The 24,708-nt window shown below is 37.1% G+C and overlaps 1 protein-coding gene across 1 annotated transcript in view; it reads left to right on the forward strand.

Annotated features, from left to right (window-relative positions):
* Positions 1–24,708, forward strand: part of LOC128028691 (mastermind-like protein 2) — an 89,680-nt gene that overhangs the window by 36,655 nt on the left and 28,317 nt on the right. The window contains exon 3 of the mRNA XM_052615980.1: positions 23,082–24,335. Coding sequence (XP_052471940.1) covers positions 23,082–24,335 — 1,254 coding nt within the window. The remainder of the gene's footprint in view (positions 1–23,081; positions 24,336–24,708) is intronic.

Genomic DNA, 24,708 nt, shown 5'->3' on the forward strand with positions numbered 1-24,708 from the left:
TTTATTTCAATTATTTTATATATCGTCGGGCCAATGGCGAGCAGCGGTCGGGCTAGTTTGTTTGGTGTGTTCCACTCTTGCCTAATGGCCTAATGGTTAGAGGGTTGGATCCCAATCGAAGGGTTGTGAGTTCTAGTCTCGGGCCGGACGGAATTGTGGGTGGGGGTAGTGCATGTACAGTTCTCTCTCCACCTTCAATACCACGACTTAGGTGCCCTTGAGCAAGGCATCGAACCCCCAACTGCTCCCCGGGCACTGCAGCATAAATGGCTGCCCACTGCTCCGGGTGTGTGCTCACAGTGTGTGTGTGTGTGTGTGTTCACTGCTCTGTATGTGTGCATTTCGGATGGGTTAAATGCAGAGCACAAATTCTGAGTATGGGTCACCATACTTGGCTGAATGTCACTTCACTTTTTCACTTTTTTTTTTAAACCATAGTTGCTAACCTGTTAGGAACTTAGTTGTTTGGCAATGGGAAATTGAATTGCAACCAACAAAGTTGCTAACTTAGTTAGCAACTATGGTTTTGGGAAACGTAGCTCTGATTGGATGTTCAGTTTAACAAACGAGTCAGTGCAGAGAATAAAAAACTAAATTGATTAAAACAAGCATGTGAATGAAGGTGGTACAGACAGAATGCTGTTTAAATGTTACGTGATGTTCCCAATCATTTTAATATGCGGATGTTTTCATTTCAACGTTAAAATTAAAGTAATTAACGTTACTGATATTCAAAATGGTAAGCAAACGCTGCTTTGTTTTTATTTCGTATATCTGCATTTATCTCGTATATGTGTGTTTCGGTTTCTCCTCTTGAATGATGAATATATACTATTTAATAGCTGCTGATATGAACAGCTCGTTCCTCTTAGGCATGTACAGAATGTTAGTTTGCTGTCGGCTGTAGTCTGTGCGGTGTGTTCCAGCGCAGCCTTTTGGTCTAACGCTGCCGATGCGAGGCGACAACACCATCGGCTGTCGTCACCGCTTGTGCTTTGAAGATGGCTTGGTGTGTCCTGGCCTTAAAATTTATATGTTTCCATCCTCATCTTCATTCTCTGTGAAAAATGCTGAATTTCAAAGGACGTAACCCCTTACAGAAATGTCTGTGACTGATCTTCATCCAACAGCAGTATTGCTCTTGTGTTTGATGGACAGACATGAGATGATGATGAGGATGATGATACAGGTTAAGGGCATTGAAGGGAAATCGTGATGTCACGATTCTTCTGATTTCAAATCCGGATGTTTCAGAAAGGTAGAAAAGGATAATCCATATTTTAGTTAGTTTTCAGTTCTGAAACGTGCAGTATGTTTTTTATTGCAGAATAACCTCTCAGTTGTGTATATCTAAAACATTTCGATTTTTCATTAAATGACAACTTTAAGATATAGTTTTCCCCTCCAAAAAAATTAAATAAAAAATAATTGGAAAAGTAGTTGTTTTGAAAACAACTAAAATACTATAATGCTACTAAAAATGTTAGTTTAGTTATTCCTCGGCTACATGCTGTTGTAGTTGATGTAGCCTCCCTAATTTATGTGAACATTTGCCAATGTGTTTTACTTTCACACAAGCTTCAATGATAAACACATGGAGTTTAGGACTCATAAAGCCCTTTTTTTGGTTTCATCAAATCTATCCTCTGCTAAATTCTCACACTTGCTGTCAAAAGAGAGAGGTTTTGGCTGCTTGACAGCACAAAAAACCCAACAATTTTCTAGCCACAATAATGATGGGTCACTACCACTGAATCACTCCAAACACACTATCACTCCGAGCGCAGCTCAGTAAATGGCCGCTTGTTGATAGATGGTGAGGTTAGAAGTTGCTTTGTATGCGTGCCTCTATTTTCCCATGTTCTTGGCTGTGGGACCTCAGCCTGGGTTTGTGCATGCGGCTGCCAATATTGGTCTACAGGCCTTAGTCAGAATGTCAGAAGTGTGTGGGAGTTGAGCAGAGTTCAGTTCCTACTGCGTTCCCTCTCTCTCTCACATTGTGAAATCATCTCATAATGTGCTCCTTTGTTGGGGTTCTTAGCCCATATGTGGTGCACTGAAGGAATTATTGTGCAGTCCTAAAGTCAGTCAACTGCTTGAATCTCGTTTAAAATAGTTGGGAGAGAAGCCAGACTGTACGGTGAGCTGAGTCCACTGTAAACTTCGGCATTATGATAGTAAGCATTTTTAGTTGTGAGGACAAGAAAAGCTCAGGAGAGGATTTTATGGCTGAGATCCGCACGGAGGTGACTCAGACGAAGAGTGTGCACCAAAAATAGCTTGTACTAGTTCTCAGTATTCAGGCTTTTGCATTAAGCACACAAACTTGTTTATCACCCTCTTGTTGGTTATGAAAAGATGTTTTGTTGAATAAGTGATCTTGTTTGATTAAGAGATTTAAACAATGGTGTCTGAGCCCAAAATTAACCCTGCATCCCATGTTCCCACGGGAGATTAACTGCATACAAATTTGAATGAAGTGTTCAGGGAAGCATTATGGGAACTTGAGGCACTTTGAGCAGAATCATAACACGAAAGAAATCCATCATCCCACATTCCCGTTTTGATTACAGCTTCCGGAACTATTTGGAATTTTGAACACAGAATTTACATTCATATTTTGTGTTTGTTAGACAATACTGGAACATGTTCATAATTTGACATTTGATTTTATGTATATAACCATTTGGTTTGAGATAGGTATATGTTTTTTTTTATATATTTCATGTTCACCAAGGCTGCATTATTTGATTAAATATCCAGTCAAAAACAGTATGTAACATGTTTTGTAATATTATAAATTTTAATCTATTGTACATTTTTATGTGATGCAAAGCTGACTTCTCAGCAGACTTTACCCCGAGGTTAAGTGTCACATTTGTTTTGAAGAACAGTGAATATATTTCTTGATTAGAATAATTGAAGTGCATGTTTTATATTGCACTCTGTATAGCCTTTGTGGGCTTTTTGAGATCAGCTATGCAGCGTGTTATTTTTTATTTTTTATTTATTTATTTTTTTTATTTTTTTTGTGGTTTCTGAACGCATTCACATGGGGGCAGCTGATCCTGGATCATCAGCACAACAGAAAACAACCTCAATCAGGATTTTCCCTACATAAATCCTGCTGGGCCGAGCTATATGCCTGAAATCATTTAGTGGTCAACAGCATGGCTTATCTGAGCCATATGAGGCAGCTGTGCTGTTGAGGGAGAGACAGATGTTGAGATGGATAGAGAGAGAGAGAGAGAGAGAGAGAGACCAGGAAACAGCTCGGCATGCCACAGGAGTCGTCTTTAAAAACAGGAAGGCAACCTGTTCCCTGCTTATGGGCCGTTTCCTGTGGCAAGGGACTTTGGGGGTAGGCCAACTGTGGGCTTTGACATTTTACTGAGAAGGTGCATAACTGGAAATGACCATTTATGGGTCAAAGAGGAAGCTGGACTGGCAGCTTTTGCTCCAATAATACCCTTTTCATCAGCAAGTAGCTGTTTTTCTTTACACAGTTTACACAGTTGTTTTTTAACTTGGATTTTGAACAAAACACAGTTATTATTATTTATTTATTTTTTAATGTGTGGCTTTTACAGTGGGAAAACAGCAGCTGTGGTTGTTAGAAATTTACTGTAAAATATGCCCCTTTATACAAGATGTAATATAAGTCTCAGGTGTCCCCAGAATGTGTGTGAAGTTTCTCCATGAAGACGCGTAAATTTCAGCAAAGGATAAATGGATTTGCAGCACAAAAAATCGCTCGCAGTAGCTCTGCTACTAAATTTATTTCAAAATGGCAATCCATATACAACTATGATCAGCTGTTCCTTCATCTTGGCTGAGCTTTCAACGTTGTTATGGGAAAGGATGAAGCTGAATTTTTAGTTCTTGTCACATGACCTGCGGTGCGCTTGCGGCATTCTGAAAAGTTGAGATGTTTTTAACTCGATGCGGTGCTGATGCACCTGGAAACAACGGGCGCGTCGCATCCACTGATATATAGATCAGTGGTCGCACCACGTCGCTTCCATTATGAGCGCGCATACTGCGTGCCTACATTGGAAATAACGATTTTGAGCGCGCAAAAGACGCGATATGTGAACGGCCCCTAAGAACTGCGGTCTTCTACAGTACTTCAAATATGCCGTGGAGAGTCACAGAAAGTGACCGAATTCAGGAACATTGTTGCGGCATCCCTAGACCCTCGGCACAAACATCTCAGGTTTCTCGATGAAAACATGAGAGAAGTAAGAAAAAAAAACTTTGAACATTATCAGAACATTTTCCTTGATGTGAGTGGTGCGGATGCAGCCGCCGCGCGTTTTCTCCGCGGCCGGCCTTACTGTTAACAGACTAAGTAGGTGACTTTCCCCCAATCATGTTTACATGCCCGTATTTCTTAACAAGAACATGTAAAACAATAGAAAAAAAGCTAAAAAGATTTGTTGACAGTTTAAAAGTTTAAAAGTTAAGTGTAGGCTACGTTCTACAATAGCCTAATTGCTGCAGGCTGCTTTAAGTTGTAACTTTTTTTTTAAAATCTGTACTTTTGTTTGTTTGCACGCATTGGTAAAGGTTTTCAGCTACAAAGCTAATGTTCAAGCTTATTGTTTGTAAGCTGGGGACATTAAATTCCCTCACCTCCAATCCCTGCAGCTACCCAGACCCAAACCCGCTACCTTTGGGTTACAAGTCCGACTCTCTAGCCATTAGGCATTAACCATAATGCAATAAGAACTCATTTAACAACATAGTATATATTTTAAAATCTGTTCATAACTGGTAAGATAAAAAATAAGAATAATTTTCAATGAAAAAGCTTAAAATTTGTGCAGGCAATGTTGGTTTGACATTTTTTCATTATAAATTATAAGCTGTCTTTTCATTTAATTTTTTTTTTGTCAATTTAACAGCATTTTACTGTAAAATGACATGAAATGTCCTATTAGATGTAATACTCTATCCCATTGCTGTTTACTTACCATTAACCAATTGTCAGATTTTTTACTGGAGCATTTTTACAGTCTTTTACCATTAAGATTACAGTATTAAAGATAATTTTAGCTAAAATTAAAATAAAGATTATTGGATTACATTTTACGAGAAAATACTGAAAATAGATATTTCATAAAAAGGAAATAGGGCTGTGCAAAAAATTTAATGCAATTTTCATGCGCATCTCATCAGTAAAGACGCTTCTGTAGTTAGTAGTATATCTCCAGCATGTGCTTTCAGATCAGATTTGCCAGGTTTTTACAACAAATCCTGCCCAGTTGTGTCTCAAAACTAGTCCAAAACTAGCCCGATCGTGCTTCCAGGAGGTTATGTGTGTGTGTGTAATTTTTATATATACGATAAAAATTGCATCCTGGGGTTAAAATATATGTTTTTTGGCAGGGTTGCCTTGGTAAAATTTGCATTTTATGGGCTAAATATCACGTTATTGGTATTGGGGTCACTTCAACCCGCTGACTTGAAAAACAACAGAAGACTTGGCAACACTGTTTCAGGTGGAGCGGCATTTACTACACAGAGGCATAGTCCACCGACAAGCTACACATAATCGCTTTCAAAATTCGACAAAGATTAAAAATTTAATTTAAAATTGATTTTTTAAAATTTTAACATTTTTCATGTTCGCGTGTTGAAGCAACCCCAATACCAAAAACGTGATATTTAGCCCCTAACATGTGAATATTACCAAGGCAACCCTGCTAAAAACATGCATTTTTATCGCCCTGAACGAACTGTGCTTGGGCTAGTTTTGGACTAGTTTTGAGAAGCAATTGGGCAGGTTTTATTTTGAAAACCTGGCAACCCTGATCTGAACGCATGTGTTGGAGATATACTACTAATCACAGGAGCGCCTTTACTGATGAGATTCGCATGAAAATCGCATTCGATTTTTTTGCACAGCCCTAAAGAAGAATACAAAAACAAGATAAAGTGTGTTCAAAATTAAGACAAATGGAGCAGCTGTATTTATACATCCTCTTAAGTATGTACAGGCTGCCAAAAAGTGATTCCAGAGAAAAGGATCTGGCATCATTTGTTTATAGATGGCACATATTTTTGCTGTTGAGTAATCTGATACAGTGACATTTTTGTAAGTGTGACTTACGTTTACATTTTCTGAGGCCTCTGTTTCAGGGCAAAAGATCTGGGATAAATAGCTGCACATCTTTTTTTGCTTGTAATTGACATTTCTGCAGTGCATCTTAGAGCCTGGTCAGCAGTAGATTTGGTTTATCAAGTTCTCACTATTGAAAGAGTGAACACAGCTGTTCCTACAGCTTAACAGACGGACTTCTGCTGGCATGGCATGAGCCGTGGGGTTGAGCTTTAGTACAGTAATCTATTATACTTCCTTTCAGGGTGCAGCTTAAAATATGATTTTCATTTCCCCTCCTACACGCTCAGACTGTCTCATCTTGCAGATTCTTTGTCCTCCTGTCTCCCATCTCTGTTCTTCTGCACATGGCTCAGTTACCAGGAGAGTTTCCTACGCCAAGCATAACTTCTAATATTGCTCATTTTAAAGGTTAGGGATTTGGACAAAACCTTCGCTTTCATAAAGTGAACGTTGTCCTAATTCTGAGAATCTAAATATTTAGGGGCGTAAATGGGACGGTTCATCACAACACGATATGATATAGATTCTCATTCCCAGCGATACGATATTTGCAGATACCTCAAAAAATTATACGACGCGATTAAAATATGATTTGATTTAGGAGTGGATGATAGTATGTACCTATTTTAAATAGTCAGTTACATTTTTATTCACAAATGCAACCAAAATATTTAACGTGAACATTTATCTGAAATGTGGGGCATTCGAAATAAATAAATAAATACACGTTATTTTTATAATAAAGTCAAGAAAGTCTTTCAGTCTGTGCTAAATGTGCAATGTGTAAAATATAATTTTTGAGTGTAAATCCTCAATAGGATTCTCATTAATGCAGAAAAGTAAACATAAAAAGAAATAAAAAATTTTTGAGACCTTATTTTTATTTTTTTTGGCGGATTAATCCTTATTACATTGACAAAATTTAGTCAGTCAAGAGCAGTGAGATACTGTGGCTTTCTGTGTGTGCATGCTTCAGATATGAATGTACAGAAAACTTCTCACACAGCGCTTGAATGTTTCGTCAACAGTTTTTTACAATTGCCCTGGGCCTTCAGGCAGTCCTAATTATCGAGCCCAGACAGGGGAGTTTCACTCAGAATGCAGGCATTGGCAGTAATGCATAGATGTGGACAGTTGCAAAATAAAGGTGCCTGTATATACTACATTTTTTTACACACTACATTTAAACATCGTATTATTATACATTTGATTTTTACATTTTAATTAAACACTCCTGAGAATGCTAATCAGTGCCAATCAATGTCTTTGAGATCATTAGAAAGTCACAGGCTGGTGACTGATCAGGGTTGGAGCTAAACTCTGAAGCGCATTGGACCTCCAGGACAAGATTTGAGGAAGGGGGCCATGGGGACATCAGTATCTTTTCAGGAACTTTTGTATGGGCAAATTATGACTAAATTCACACAGTATCTGCACTTTCTAGTTGGCAGACCCACATTAGATGTGGTTTTCACACATTTGTCAGAACCATCTCTGTGCTGGTTAATGAGAGGGAAACGAGACTGTAGAAGAGACTAAACTCTGTTCTCAAGCCTGCTGGGGAGCATTGAGGCAAACGAGCATCCGTGTCGGAGCTGCCACTAAATTAAACCTTTTCAGCCTGAGTGCCTGCCTGACAGATCGCTGTTAGAGAATCAGACGAGAAGAGCTCTGGGAGGTCTTTCTCTCAACAGTTCTTTCCTAATCCGGTGCTCAAAGTCAACCAGAAAGAAGGGCCAGGTTGGGTCTAGGAAAATGGTAGCTGTTGTGTGTGATAGAAACAGTGACATTAAACACCCAGCTAGCACACAAGGGCAGAAATTGCCCACTGAACCTGGAACAGAGGTCTTTTGTAGCAGCTATTGTGAAGGAGATAGCACAGGGCTTTTGTTCAGCACTGCTCAGTCAAGCAGCTCCCAGCCAGCGGCGCAGCACATTGCCTATATTTCACATTTACCGAAGACACAAACCTATCATTAGGAGAGTCAAGCGTTTACTGCTTGTTCACTTGCTTGATTGTAACCCTTCCAATATTGCTTATACACCTTTGATGGTTTATAATGATGGAAAGACTAATTAAAAACGAAATTCTTCAAAAGAAAACCTTACTGAGTGGCATAATTGTTTGCATTTGGTTATAATTATTTTCAACATATTTTGGCCACTAAATCAGAGACATGTGAGGAGCTCTGCACACCCTTATGACTGTGTGTCAGGGTCAACAAGTCTTTAAAAATATAATAATATAATGACTGTGTCAAGTATAAAATGTCATATTGATTCCAAAACTTACAGACATACACAGCAAAATCCCCAGTGTTAATTTAACACTCTGAGTGTGGACTCATATAAACACTGAAGCAGTGTTAAAAGTAACACTGAAGCAGAGTTGAAGTTAATGAGATAATTAAGAAGTTAATTGAGTTATGATTAAGCATTATTGAAGACACCTGATGTTAACAAGCAGAATCACAAACGAGAAAAATCACAATTTGTGTGTCACCATTATAGTGTTCAGTGTTTGCTTTAGTTGGGATCTTGGCTTGTAACTTTTTACTTTTAAAGTTTGTTTGTCAAACCAAGAGCAAAATTCATTGCGTGTTGATGATTATGTTTTAATGTAATCGTTGTTCGACATGAATCACTGAACTCATTTACAGTCTTTTCTCAAAGTAAAACTTCCATTATTGATTGTCACAGCTTTGATTCCACAATGAACAAATCTGTATTTTCTATACATTTTGTAGGTATCTCTTGCAAGTGATTCTGATTTTTTTTTTTTTTATTAAAAAATTCTAATTTTAGGCACACACAGATAACAATAATCAACGTATGAATCTCAACAACGGTGACAAACAACATATTCAGATAAACAGACCAACTCTGAACATCACAAAACTAGATACAAAAAATGAACATAAAAACAGCAAAAATAAAATATAGTTAGAATAAAAAGTTAAAAAGACAGTTCAGCTCATAATTTATTCATGCCGCAATGCATGATGGGAGCCATGGATGAGTTTTTATTGGCTACAACATGCTTTTTTGATGGTCACCGTTGTTGTGATGCTCACGCTGATTCTTGATGTCTGTGTGTCCAAACAAAAGATTACTTTTTTACGCAGAACTAACTATTAAAAACATGTCATACTATGTCAGAAGTTCTGGGTTGCTTACTTTTCTTTTTCACTTAATTTATGTATGCAGTAAAGAAACTTAAACTCAGGCATTCAGGTCACTCTATAACAAAAAGCTCAAATCACAATCAATGGCACACATGATTGCCTTTGCTGTGGTCTGTCTGTATGATATAATTCAGTCACCACAGCCACATAAAATCTAAAGATAATAACTGAAGGGTCAAGATCCCAACTAAAGCAAACACTGAACACTATAATGGTGACACACAAATTGTGATTTTCTTGTTTGGTGATTCTGCTTGTTAACATCAGGTGTCTTCAATAATGGTCAATCATAACTCAATTAACTTCTTAATTATCTCATTAACTTCAACTCTGCTTCAGTGTTACTTTTAACACTGCTTTAGTGTTTATATGAGTCCACACTCAGAGTGTTAAATTAACACTGGGGATTTTGCTGTGTATAATATTATTTGTTAATTCAAGATATTTGTAAACAACACTTTTTAACCTGAAAACACATAATTTTTTTTTGAAAATAACAATTAAGATATGCAAAATTCATATATTCAAGGTGTTAGGATTTTTTTTTTATTGTTTACCTAGTTACACCACTTTTTTTTACTGTCATTTAATGTAATTAATTTAATAATTATTTTATGATACATAAAGGTATTCTACAATTGAAAAACAAAAAACATTAAAACAGTACATTTTTACATTACATTTTATGTACAAAAAATATTAACTCTGAATATGCAAATGGGTTTACTTTTTATATGCTGTATGTGTTTTATACTATAGATTGATTGATTGATTGATTGATTGATTGATTAGATAAATGCTGAAGTGAGTATTGTTTTGAACATAATCACATCAAATAACACTGGTGACCTGATGCTTGGATGTGTGCTTCAGCGCTGGGGGGATTTTTCATCGACTGTCCTTAGAGATGAAGGTGATGTAAAGATTGAGGGTGACAACAGTGTCATATCCGGGGCATGCTAAAAAAATTATAAAACAGCACTAGAGATATGGCCATTGAATGTGACGGCCTGTCACGCTGAGTTTGATGGACTGGTTTTTGGGAGGCTGGTGCCATGACATTGTCTAGCTGTGGGGTTTCGGCATGTTAATGTTTGTGTGTTTCTCTTGGTAGTTCTCATAGAGCATCTCAGATCAACCCACTGCCTTTGTGTACTACAATTTTACATTATACATTCACTTTTAGTATTTGCAGTAGATTAAACTCAGATCTCAGCCCGCTCTGCTCTATGGACAAACTAGTTTTATAACGCAAGATAACAAGTTTCAGTTGTGGAATGTTTTACCAGAAGATTTCGTGAAATACTGTGCGAGGCATAAAAACCCAGCCATTATGGACACATTTGATGGTTAATATACAATTAATATACAGTGTGTGAGATTTAACATTTACACACACAAAAAAATGAAACAAAATTCAGACATTGAAGAAAAGATGACAAACAAAGCAATTTATTATAATTTTGTTATCGTGAAATCATTGCTGAAAACAGCCCTATCCCCAGAGCAGGCCAGCACTGGGAATCCTAATGAGATCTGCACACATTATTTAACATCGTCTTCTCTTTTTCTTCCGTTTTCTGCAATGCAAGTCTGTCAGCTCCAGAGAAAAGAGGTGCTGAGGACACACATATTGCTTTCTTGGCTAGTTAATGTGGTCAGCTCAGCTCTGGATCTCTGGTTCGATGTGATGTGTGGACAGACAGGGGAAATGAGATGCTGTGAGTTACTGTTTAATAACACACGGCCCATAGTACACATAACGGATGCTCGACATCTTCAAAGAGCTGTATTATCAGCCCTCACGTTCTGTCTCTCTTGCTCTCCGAGGCTTCGTGATGGAGCTGCATGCCTCTCTTCTCTCCCCTCCTCTCCCTTTTTCATATGCTGCTGATCTTTCTATTCTTTTCCTCCCTTTTTCTCTCCAGGGAACTGCCTCAGTCTCTGAGAGAGAAGGTTCTGCTCTTTTTGTGCGCTGCTGCAGGCATCTCTCGTGTTTAGTATGCAAACGTACATACCTCACATCGTTTTATCGCAGATTTTCAAACACAAAGGAAAGCAGTGCTACATCTATATCAACCGTGCTTGTCTCTGACAGTCTGTTAAAGGCAAAATTTCACTCAAAAATGAAAAGCCATCTTTTACTCACCCGCAACCCCCAATCCCCAATGATGTTCTCTTTTTCCACAGAACTCAAAAGGAGAACATTTGTTTCCGTGCAATTTCAAAGAAACCTAAAATATATCCTACAATATCATAAAATCATAATATAATTAAATCAATGGTGTGCTGTATCCCATATCTGAGCATGTTTTTGTGAGGAATGGAGCAATATCTGTACTAGCTTTGCTTAATTAGTTTATGTGAGAAGAAGCAATGCCCCATTGTTGAACAGGTTGACAAATGTAGTGTGAATGATTTGTTCACATTCCCAAATTTGATTTATGTGCACTCTTTAAAATAAGGAGAACATCCTTGAACCTTTCAATTACACAAAATGTTATTTCGATTTTTTTTTTTTTTTATGTTCCTTGCACTAAGAAAAACTAAATTGTTCTTATGACATTGCAGCAAAAACCCTCTTTTTAAGAACCTTTATTTTTAAGAGTATGAAGCTATAAAATCAATAGTAGACACACAATCCCAGATGATTTGGTGTTGGAGTTCATTTTGAACTCTTTGACTTTTTGACTGCAGACTTTGGTATCTTGGCAAATCTGAGCACATCTCTTCTGAAATTCTGAACATTTTCTCAAGAGAAACACAAGAGAAACTGGACTACATCTGAAATCTAGAGGCGGTAAAACTCTGACACCTTTGTATTGCTTTTCACACAAATTTCCAGAGTTTTGATTAATAAAGAGTAATTTTTGCACAATTACTTGAAGAACATCATGGTATGACTCAAGACAATGATGGGAGATTTGAAAAATGATGCTTTTGAACGTTCGTATTTAGCTTCATATCTCTGGGTTTTCATGGACTGTAGGTTTGTTCGTTAGCTCACAGAGTAAGGAGATGCACTTGAGAGACGAGGAGATCCCGTGTAACCACGCTTCAACAAAGCAGTTCAAATCAGCCCATAAGGAAGTTCAAATGGCGGAGTTGCATTAACAAATGTGTTTCTTTATATGTTTTGCATTTGTTAACACTATTAGGTAGGTTTAGGGTTGGGTTTGGTGTGGGGCTTATTTCCAACACAATAGACTATTTACTTTTTCCCCAGATATTTGAATTCTGAACCACCGCAATACGTAGCATAAGCAGCATAAGAAAAACACGGCAATATTTACCTATTTCAACATAATAAAATGTGCCAGGGTTGACGAATTGAACCTGTGTTTTAGTGCCACTCAGTGGAAATTAATTTTTGAAACTGCAGCGATACGTGCATTAAGGAACAGTACGTAAAAACGGTGTTAAACAAAAAGTGCACAGAGGTGTGTATTTTTATTAAACCAAGTTGGATATTCCTTTTCTACAGGTTACACGTAGGCTAGTAATGATTAATGATGTTTCAGCATAGTTTGGAGGACATGTTTTGTTTCCATATTTGGTTCAAGAGAATCTGTCAGAGCAATAAAATTATGGCAAGAACAGCGAGCTCCACAAGTAATTTCCACCATGGCAACTCATACAGACCTTAATAACAACAAAGACTCTGGATTAATGTTCTGTTTTCCTCCCTCCATCACTTCTTCATCCACATTCCCAGTGGAATGAAAACATTTTATTTATTTATTTCTTCAATGAGCCAGTTACCAAACATATCTTTCTCTTAATATATATATATATATATATATATATATATATATATATATATATATATATATATACCACCCGCGACAGCGACTCGCGACAATAAGCGACACAAAATTCTATTTTATAAATGCTTTATATTTTCTGTGATGTTGCAGCGGGAACAACATACAAAATACGACAGTAATAATCTTAGATAATGATTATGTTTAAACGTTAAACTTTATTCAGTGTTAAAAGTGGCTAATGTGAGTTTAAATATAATTTTGTGTGATCTTTACAGCCATAGTAAAAGCAACAATAGATATTTTACCTTTAAACTTACAAAATTAAACTAAAAAAACTAAACTAAAGTGAACTTACCTTAAAACTGTGAACTGGACTTCCACACTGGACTTTCTGGATAATAATCAGATTTCCCCACTTTTCTGATGCTCTGCATTACAGCTAATAATGTTGCATATAATGTTTTGTTTCTTGCACAGGACAATCATTTAGCTTCAGAAGACCTCAATATAATATCAGCAGCCACAGGTGTTAATTTTGTGTGTGATTAATTTACCAAAATTTCACTCAGTGAACTGTAGGGGCCTCAGATGATGTAAAAATACACAAAACTGCATTCAGTTGCTTTAAAAGGGATGATTTTAGAGATGCAACTTTCCAGAGAGGGTTTTTCCAGTGAATACTGTCTATACTGTTACTGTAAGCACAGCATACATTGCTTTTTTTTTTCTTTTTTTTTTAAGAGAAATTGAAATCAATAATGAAAGATAACATCTTAAACAAGTCATCCTGATCAAAATAATAACCATATCAAGGGAAATAATCATCAGTTATGATGTTTTTATTATTATTATTGTTATTATTATTATAATTTTTTGCCATAATCATCTGGAATTTAAATGTCACTGTTCTTGAATCAGTATGTGTAGGCTCACTAACTGAGGGAGTGATTAGCATACAGGAACCAAAGCTGTTTGGTTAATAGACTTTATTGTGTTTATTATTCTGTGATAGCGGTTCTCTGCCTCTCTTTTCAGTTTTTGTTTTCCTCTCTCCACTCAGAGGCTGAATGTAATTAGTTCTCATGCACATGTTTGCAGGGAGTTGGGTCTATGAAACACAGGTTTTCAGGGCTCCGATTTCTTGCTTCTCTGTGATTGAAATTCCACCTCTCGGTGCTCTGCTCCCCGTGTAACCGATATAAATATTATGTCTCCCTAGGAACACAATAGTGGTGTTTCTTTCTTTCTTTTTTTATTATTATTTATTTAGGGCATGTTTTTTGCCAGGTTGGATTTGAGATGGTTTCATATTCTCACAGGGGTGGATTACAATATGCCTGAAGGGCCTGTAGAATAGATTAAAGAGCAGGAAAGCATAGACACTCTTGCACACAAAGAGATTTGTTTGTTTGTCAAACAGGCCGCAGCTTTCTCTTTAAATAGACAGTCAGTGGTCTAGAAGCTTTTGATACACAGTTTGAAGAAATCTAAGATTACAGTGAAATCTGCATTTTTTTAAATGGGTCATCGGATGCTACATGCACTTTCATAAGTTGTTTGAACTGAAATGTGTGTTGGCAATGTGTGTGAACACAACCAACCCTATAATGATAAAATGATGATTCTTTTTAGATCATTTACCTTTTCTCAAATAGAGAAAAATAGTCCCTCAGAAAGCAGCTTGGAAGAGAGGGGCGGGCTCAGCAGAGCTCATTAACATTTAAAGGAAAATGCTACAAAACGGCTTGCTCTGAAAAAAGCAGTTTTTGACAGGATAAAAATAGTGTTGTTTTACTCTACCATTGATAAATTTTAACCAAACTTATGTTACAGACTTTTCATTAAGACCCTAAAGAATCATATCAACTTAGGCATCCAATGACCCCTTTAATTCCTACTAAATTATAAGCAATGCAAACTTATGTTTTACATTCTGCACCTTTTCTAGGTCACTTGAAAAAGTACATATGCAACATCCCTTTGAGAAAATACATTCCAGCATACTTAAAAAAAAGTATATTATAAATGTGTTATGGAAATAATAGATTTGTGTGGTTGAGTCAGGTTTATGGTTCTGAAAGATGTTTTATGTATTGCTCTGCAGTTGCTCGGGATGTTTTTTACCCTGTATTTTACACCTTTGTGTTGTGTATTAGAATTGTCCATAAAACTAATGGATTATTAATGTCCTGGCAGAAAATTACAAGTATATTTGCCTTTTTTTTAACAGAGTGTGTGAGTCCTGGGTCATAGTTTATTTTTTTGCTTGTTGGTGAGTAAATTTTACAAAATGACTAATGTTTTGCATTCCATGAAAACTGAAATTTTGTGATATTAGTTATTTTGTAAGAGGTAACAAAAGTACAATAACATTCCCATGATGAGCCTCCACGTAATGCATTACACTCAGTCACTCTTTCATATGAATTCTTTGATGTATACACAGGCAGACACGGAGATAAATACACACAGAGCAGGGCCTGTAGGATGTGCCACAGGTCTGACAGCTGCTTCCAGGACCAGAGCTGTCACATCCTCTTGTTTTGATCATCCTGAGCTTTCTATCAGTCGGACTCAGAATCAGTGTGATGATCCTCTTGCTAGCAGCGCATGTTAGCAGCACACACACATACACACTGTCACCTCGCAGGACAAGATTCCTCTGTTTGGTCAGCGCCAGTGACAGCCGCACACTGAGGCACATAATAACAGATGTGCTGTACACCAGTGTTTCTAAAATGATGGGTCAGGTCTGTTCTGTCCCTAGATAGAAGAAAAACAATGCTAATTATAAAATGCAGCTAACCATTTAATCATGCAATTTTAGGAATGCAAACTGAAAAAACACCTCACATTGGGGATGTTCATACTGACCATTTAACTGTTAACAGAAAGTAAGAATTTTGTTTAATATTACCAGTTTAATGCAATATTTAGGAAAATATTCTATACATATTTGGTTAAGTTACAGGGGCATGTCAATACATGCAGCCACACATGCCTACAGATATATTTCACTGTGCTAGTACCTTCTCCACTTTCATTTAACTGAAGTAATAAAGGCAACACGACAAAAGCATATATTGGATTCATTGTTGTTTTACGATCTCTACACTACTGCACAATTCATCACTTATTTACATCGTCTGTACGTTTATTTATTCTAATGAGAGGACTCGGAGTGTGCACAACTCATAAACACTGAACAAAACTCCTGCTTTATGAGCGGTGAGTGGATTCTGACTAATACACCTCTGATTTGCCATTGCGTTCATGCAATCCACAGATATGTCTGGGATTAAAACTAGACCATTTGTGCACTGTGAGTTAAGCTGTTTGGAGTGATGCATGTTCGGGGGTTTTAGGACAATTTTAGCAACCACATGAAGTATACTTCAAAAGTTGTGTGCATACTGTACACAAAGCATTTCTGTCAAAAGTGAAGTATATTTCAGGTTTTAGCCATAACAAATATATGCACCCCTGTGGCTGCATGATTAATCGCATGCGATTGTCATGCGTGTCTTGTCAGTGAAGCCGGTTCTCTGATTAGCAGTAAATGTCCACCACCTGGTTTCAAATGGAGCGGCATTTCCCAGCTCGAATTATTATTATTATTTTTTTTCTAAAATGTTCTAAGAACATTCCCATGGATTGTTCTAACAATGTTTTTAGTGGGTAGTTTAATTTTGTTCCCAGAACTTTCTCTCAAAAGAAAGGATAACATTCAATAAAAACATTCTAAAATGTTTATCAATAACATTTTTAGAACATTATCCCCTAACATTCTAATTAAGATTCAAGCAGATGTTTAGAAGTTGATGTCTGTTTAAAAGTAATAGTTTAGTCTGATGTCACCATAATGGTGGTAAGTGTTGGCTTTAGTTGTGCAATTTTACACTTGACTTGTCAGTGTTGTTCTTTAGCTGTTGTTATCTTTATTGTGACAAAACAGCAAGAGAACATGTGGTTTGATGGTTTGCTGATTATTGCTGTATCATCATATATGTGGTATAAGCTAATGTGTGGTGTTAGTTAAGTATTATTTATTAAAGTGACTCAATGGGTCAACAGTCTGACACCCAGCTGAATTTAAAGCAGATCATTTCAGGGATGTAAAAAAAAAACTTTGCTTTGTCACACAAACATCAAGATTCAGTGTATGAATCTCAGCAATGGTGACAATGTTCATGCTGCAATGTATTCTGGGTACATCATGCAAAACTCATCCGTGGCACCCAGAATGCATTGCAGCATGAAGCATGTCACCATTGTTGAGATTCCTACACTATTTCTTGAGGTCTCTGGGAAAAAAAAAGTGACATAAATCGGCAGGACCTTGTGCATTGCAACACATCTTCTATAGTTATTAATATTTAATAGCATATAATAGACTCCTGGTAAAACCAGTTGATCAGATTGTTAACTTAACACATTTTTAATGTCAGCAAGTAACCAACATTAACTAATGACATCTTTCTGTCACTGTTTTTGCTGTAACAAATACAATTACAGCAGCTGAAAGAACAATAACACTGAAAAGAGTCATGCTGCCTAAGTACTGATCACCATAATGGTGACGTCAAACTAAACTATTATTTTCAATAAACCATCAATATCTCTGTTAATCTCAATAAGAACTTTTTTACATTTATGACAGAAATAAATCTTGTTTATAATAAGTGAAGCTGGTAATACTGTTTTTGGAGTATTTACGCTAGAGTTTGACACCAAACAGAGGTTGGGTTTTAACCAACATCTGACTTCTGAGCAATGTCAGTCCACATCTAGTGTGATGGGAAGCTGTAGTTCACTGACAAGCTGTGCAATATTGCGTTCATAATTGCAGATAAATCGTATGCGGTTATGAACGCGATATTGAATGATTATTGAGTGATATTAAGTGCGGTTCCATTTGAAAGCAGCTGATGGACATTTATCGCTAATCACATAACCATCTTTACTGACGAGACACGCATGACAATCACATGTGATTAATCGTGCAGCCCTAGCACCCCAGTACTATGCATTTAAAATGTCTAAATCTGAGAATGTAGACAGATTGGTAATATTTATCTATTTGATGGCTTTATTTTTAACTGAACTGAAATTTTATTTGGATCTACTGTAGCTCAATCTGATGGTGTTTAGCTAATCAACGTATTAATGGATTATTAGGTTGCATTTGGGAGATATAAAAATACAATTGGGAACAGAAACAAGTGGGAAAAAAACTTTGAAAAGCTTGAATGTTTAAACTTCAAACCAACAGCTCAACATTTTTTTTAGGTCTACTGCGAAATGGTTTATAGCCATTCATTTCCATTATTCCTAAACAAGAATATCCTTGTCTAATACAACTGTGGCCCAATGGAACGATGTTACTTTACAATATTAATCAGCTGTTGTGTTAATTTTCAGCAAGAGCAGTGTCACACGTGTGATACCTCGAAGCCTTCGCACAGTTTGTGCTGAGAGCCGTTTCTTCTCCTCCCTCCAGGAGTCACTTTCAAAGAGATCCAGAGCTTCTGAGCTCATTAAAGCTTAATCAGAAAATCTATTTTCAGGTCACTTGTAGCTCTGTCAGGAGGATTTCAATGAATAGAGGCCACTGTTTCTTTGCAGCCCCTTGCCAAAATGAACACGCAACTATTATCAGACCATCTGAAGTGTATTTGGCATACAGACAAAAAACATCAGGTTCCTCTCCACCTTAATATGTTACATCTGGTTAGTGACAGTTATCTGTGTCACCATGTGAATATTTTAGAAAAATTACTTATTTAATCTAGCGAGGGACTATTAAAGGGTAGTGACACACATGGTGCTTACTGGGGTCTTCTCTTAAAACGGGACACAGTTCCTCCCTGGATTATGTTTGGCTTTGGGTTTTGAAAATTGAGAGGATAAGATACACAGACAATATTGTACTATTTTGTTTTATTTATAATTGTACAACACTCTTGATGAAATATCAACTTGGGAAATAATCTACTGTTTACATGAAGAAAGGGACATGAAGAAAGTTTCTGGAGTGTTGCAATACTGTTCAGTCCACTAATATAAATACTGTTGAAGGAGGTGGCAAAGAGTTTGTGAAAGCACAGAAAGATTCACTGATGTTGCGTAAAACCCTGGCTGGTGAAGTGCTGTTCTGTGTTGTATCATTTTAGCAATCAACAGTATTGCTCCTACTTATGGTTGAGTGTTACATTTGCATGTAATCTGTCCAGCACTGTGTGTGAATGATGAATGATAGCTCAGTAGTGTGCACTTGCCAGCAAATAAAACAAGTGGAAAAATCTTATGGTCCGTGGAGTAGTGTTGGTTATTCAGTGGCTGATAATAAATTAATATGATGTGGCCATGTCAAAACTAAGTGAACCGAACATGTCCCCTCCCAGTCAATGTACTGTGAAAACAACAAAAAGCACAAATTTGTGAAAACAGTGATGCATATTATGTGTTTAGTCTACAGGAATGCGTATTTGCACAGGTGCGTAAGGTTTCTTTATAAAAAGTGACACTGCCAACTACTGGTCTGGCGTGCATAATACAGCATTTTTAATCATTCTTGTGGGTTTGTTTGAATGGGGATTGTCTTGATGATGTTGTCATCTATACATGAAACATTTGAAGAACGCAAAAGAAAAAACGTTACAATTTTTAGTAAAAAAGTCATGGTTGCGAAAACATACCCTAAGAGCAGCAAACCAACCTTCTTCATGAACCTTCTTCATTCTAAGTCTATGGGATTTGTTTTAGTGGTAGTCCTGTTTGGTACGGTGAGTATGGTAGTTTTTATCCTCGCATACTTTATGAATGGCATGGTATTAGCTTTGGAGTAATGGAAGCGTGCACGCTGAATGCCAGATGGGTGGCTGTGATTTCTTTCTTGGAGACGGCAATGGTGGTTTGTGCCAGCTTTGGAAACAGTTGTTGTAACTGTTGTTAGATGGCAATTATGGTTTGTGCCAGAGTTGGAAAACTGTTGCCGTAGCTGGTACTAGGAGCTGGCTGGTTTTCACTGGCCGGTTTTGAATTACTATTTATGTCTGATGTAAAGTATTGCAAATTTGCACATGATATATTGGGGGGTGTTGAGCCCTTCCGGTATCAACTTGCTACCGGCTAAGCTTATTTATGTTTTAGAACTTTTGTTGAGTTGTTAATAAATGACGTTGACCTGGACAATTTGAGTGGAGAAATCTATGGCTTGTCATAGATAGGCTTTATGTTCTGAGAACATTCCCATGGATTGTTCTAACAATGTTTTTAGCGAGTAGTTTTATTGTTGTTCCCAGAATGTTCTCTCAAAAGATAGCATAACATTATCTAAAAACATTAAGTAAAAATGTTTATTAAAGGGATAGTTCACCCAAAAATGAAAATGTGATGTCTATCTGCTTACCCTCGGGGCATCTAAGATTGAGGTGACTTTGTTTCTTCAGGAGAACACAAGTAAAAATTGATGAATGCACTGTAAGTCATTTTAGATAAAAGTGTCTGCTGTATGCATACATTTCAATTTAATTGTGTGTTACGTCGTTGTAGAGTAAATGCATCCCCAGGTGAAACTGGTCTATCGACTGGTTTTAAGGGGGTTTTGGACAACACATACTTACAGCCTAGAAACCTCATAGGAACCACAAAACAACACACAAGCATTGATGTCCAGCCTAATTCAAATCTTGCTCCATCACAGTGAAGTTGTTTGAACATACACAAATGCATGTCATATGTTATTTGTAACCTGGTTGACAGTGGGAAAATAATTTGATACTGATGTCAACATGCCATTCATAGCTAATTTAAATATCTTACTGGCTATTGAGAGACAGAGATGAGGGAGATGAGTGGTGAAGGCATAAAACATCCCAGCCCAGTAATATTCCCAGTAAATGGAAATGCATCCAATTTGCCGCTACAGCAAAAACTGCACCACACTCACCCGTCCCTGCACTGATGATGAAGTTGGGTTGAACACACATCTCTCTCTGTAGGCAATAATGTCAGATGGTGTTTAAATAACTATGCATATCCATGTGCAGGCAATATTGCAGCTGGGTGGAAATAGTGTTGGTTAGGGTGGATTTGGTCAGCACCTACTTCATGATTATTCTGTCCGATAAATTATATTTATCATTCTTCTTCATAAAACTCAAAATGTGCAGTTGTTGAGACAATTTCCACCTGATTTGAAATTTTGTTGGTGTGACACAATATAGTCATGTTTATTCATTTTTATATATGTGAATATTCCTTATTACATTAGGCTACACCAGAAATACTATATATATATATATATATATATATATATATATATATATATATATATATATATGTGTGTGTGTGTGTGTGTGTGTGTTCATTTTAGTAAATGTTTAAGCTACCTGAGAAAATATGTAACTATAGATTTATGCCTTTAATATAAAGTAAATGTTCATACATTTGCATCTATAACGTTACTTCTGAATTATTGTTCAAGCCTAATTTACATAAAATAAGACTTTAGGAACAAAGGGAACAGTTTCACACAAGGAAAATGCTATCTTTATAACAAACAAGCAGTGGGAAATGTAATTCATGCAAATGAGGGACACAGATAAAGCCTTCTTTTGTCTAACATCAATCTAATGGCTAAATTTATCCACACAGTTAATACCAGGTTTTGAGACAATCGTTCTTGGGAGTATTTTTATTTTATTTTTTGTTCAGCAAATGTTGGCCTGCTGCTAGTAAAACAGGTGGATTACTGAAGATGCAGGGATATTCATGATATGATTTAGATTGGGTCTCATTAACTGTAGTGGTGTACGTACACACATATTTGTGCATAAAACCTCAGAGGAAATATTTCCACACAGAAATTGATTTATCAGTAAGTCTGCAAATGGTAACTAACCAACAAACACAAATGCAAAAATCACTTGTAGTTTAATTAGAAATATGGGATGTGTTAAGAAAATATGTATATGTATGAATAATAGAATAACTAACTGACCATAAAATAGGTGTTGTTCTACAATAACAAAACAGATCATAGCAGTGAAAGGTGCTGCATAAAAATATAGCTGATCACATCAAGTCTAGGTCTCTATAAAAGTTGTTTATTGTATTTCAGCTGGTTTTGAGATTAGCAAAGAATTACTCCGAGATCTTGTTATGCATGCTATCAGGGCAAAAGCACATCTTTAGAGAGCAGTCCGTGATGTGATGAATGGCTGTACAGAAGATGGCTTGTGTATGTACTATACTAAGTACTAACTGTGGGCATGAGCTCCTTACTGTAAATGAATCTACATTAATCTACATTCACAAGGGTATAGTCAAATGTATGTATGTAATCACTTGTTGTGAATCTGGCAAAAAGTAAAATAAAATAATATAAAAAAAAAATGCACATGAGTTTTGTATGTGCACAACTTCCATGGAATAATTAGAAAATTAATCCAAATGTCTAGCACATGCATTCTTAGTAAGTAGGAGTTTAACCTATATCTGTAGATATTACCCTATTAGTGCCATGTGGGAAATTATAAACTTCCTATATTAAATCTAATTTTGAAGGCTAAAGAGTCAACCTGCAAAACTGTATACATTTTCGTAGAGATAATTCCCCCATAAACACATTTGTTATACACTAGTTTTAATTGGTTTGAAACATCAAAGAGTATTTTAATAAGAGTTCATTAATTAGATAGTGATGGTCTTGTTGCATTATGTGCTCTTGTCTCCCAGTTGAGAAGAACGTAAGTATATATAGGCTGTAGAAAGTAATGCTTTTGAAGAATTATTTTGATCAAATCTGTAGAGCTGTACACCTTTAATTGTCAATCAAACATATATACCTGTGTGTATATGTGTGTATATATATATATATATATATATATATATATATATATATATATATATATATATATATATATATATATATATATATAACCTGACTTATAAAACAATTGTTGAATAAAATTGACTTTCTATTCTTTGCATTTTCAGCAGGGACTGAGGAGAAAGATTGAAGCGCAGTCTCCTGGGTATACATCCAAGCAGAATGGCCTCTCCTGTGGGGCATCGGGGTCCGACTTCAAGCGCCTCCGCATGGAACCCAGCTCTTTTCGACCTGGTTCCTGTGCTTTGGCATCAGGGCAGACGCAAAGATTGGTAGGGGATGCCACCCAGGGTAACAGCCTTCGAAGAAAGGACACCTTCATGATGCCTCACGGAATCAGCAGTGATTTATTCAACATAACTCTAAGGGATATGAAGAAAGAACCAACTGAAGTTCAGACCTGTGGCCAGTCGTCCACAAATCTTTCGACGTTGACATTTGATTTCAAAGATGAAATAAGTGGACAGATTGACCCAGAGCTCCAGGATTTGTTCGATGAGCTCACCAAGACCGTGCCATCACTCAATGATCTAGAGCTGGAGAAGATGCTAAAGCAAGACGATAACTTTGTTCTAGATCTGGGTCGACCCAATTCAGCTGGTGAGGCCCCTCCTTGTATTCACCTGGATAAGCCAATCAAGACAGAGTACTCACCAGATTTTAGCCAGGCAGCTAGAAGCTCTCCGCAACTAAGACCAGCCTCTGCCGGACCTTCCTTCTCCATGGCCAACAACACTTTATCAACCTCATCCATCACTTCAGGACACCATGGACCTACTGGCGGTTCCTCTCAAGGTCTTCCAGCATGGCCTGAGATGTCACATGCTGAGCAGCTAAAGCAAATGGCTGCTAACCAACAGCAGACCACCTCAATGCTCCACAACCACCAGCAGACTCAAGCAGGAGGGGTTAGGAACTGGTCTTCTCCCTCGGGTGTCCACCGAGCCCCTGGCTCTTTTAATCAGGAGACTCTTTCAGGTAACGCTTCCCTTTCTCAGCAGAGACTCAGCGCTCAGAATGCTAGTCAGGCCAAAGTCATGTCCAACTGTTTTCTCAAGCCCAATGAATTCAACCCATCCCATCACATGGACACAAAGGTTCTCAACACTAAGCCGATGCTGCATTTCAGCCCTAAAGCACCACCTTCCACCACGGCCCAACAAATACCCATCATGGCTGTGCCACCAAACAAAACAACCATGCAACAGCAGCCATCTACAGCAGGCCAGGGCATGCACTTTCAGAATTGTCAACGGCCCATGCAGCCATCTGCTTGCCTACAAACTAAGCCTCTAAGTCAAAGGCCTCAAAGCAGTCAACATGGTGCTGGAATCCATTTCAAAATGGCACATCAGCGACAGGTAAGAAGTGTTTATTATTATTTTAACAGCTGTTGCTTGTCAAACTGTACGATATGTTCCCAGTGACTTCTTGGGTAATAGCCATGACACACTGGGACTCATTCCCTAACTGTTAAGGGTGTAATTATTAGGAATGGGAATTGAAAATCGATTCTGATTGCACAATCTGATACTTAAGGTCAGGAATCGGATACTTGTTGTCAAATTAAAATTTTCGCCTATCGATTCCTATGTGTTTTTTTCTTTTTTTTTTTAAAGCGATCTGCCAGGAGCTTGCTCACTAATCTAAGCCCTTCAAAGTTTTGCTACATTTGCGGTTAGAAGCCAAAAAAATAAATATGTTACAAGAGAGGTGTCACTACCAACATGAGAA

Source organism: Carassius gibelio, chromosome A15 (assembly GCF_023724105.1).
Source record: "Carassius gibelio isolate Cgi1373 ecotype wild population from Czech Republic chromosome A15, carGib1.2-hapl.c, whole genome shotgun sequence".
Taxonomy (NCBI): domain Eukaryota; kingdom Metazoa; phylum Chordata; class Actinopteri; order Cypriniformes; family Cyprinidae; genus Carassius; species Carassius gibelio.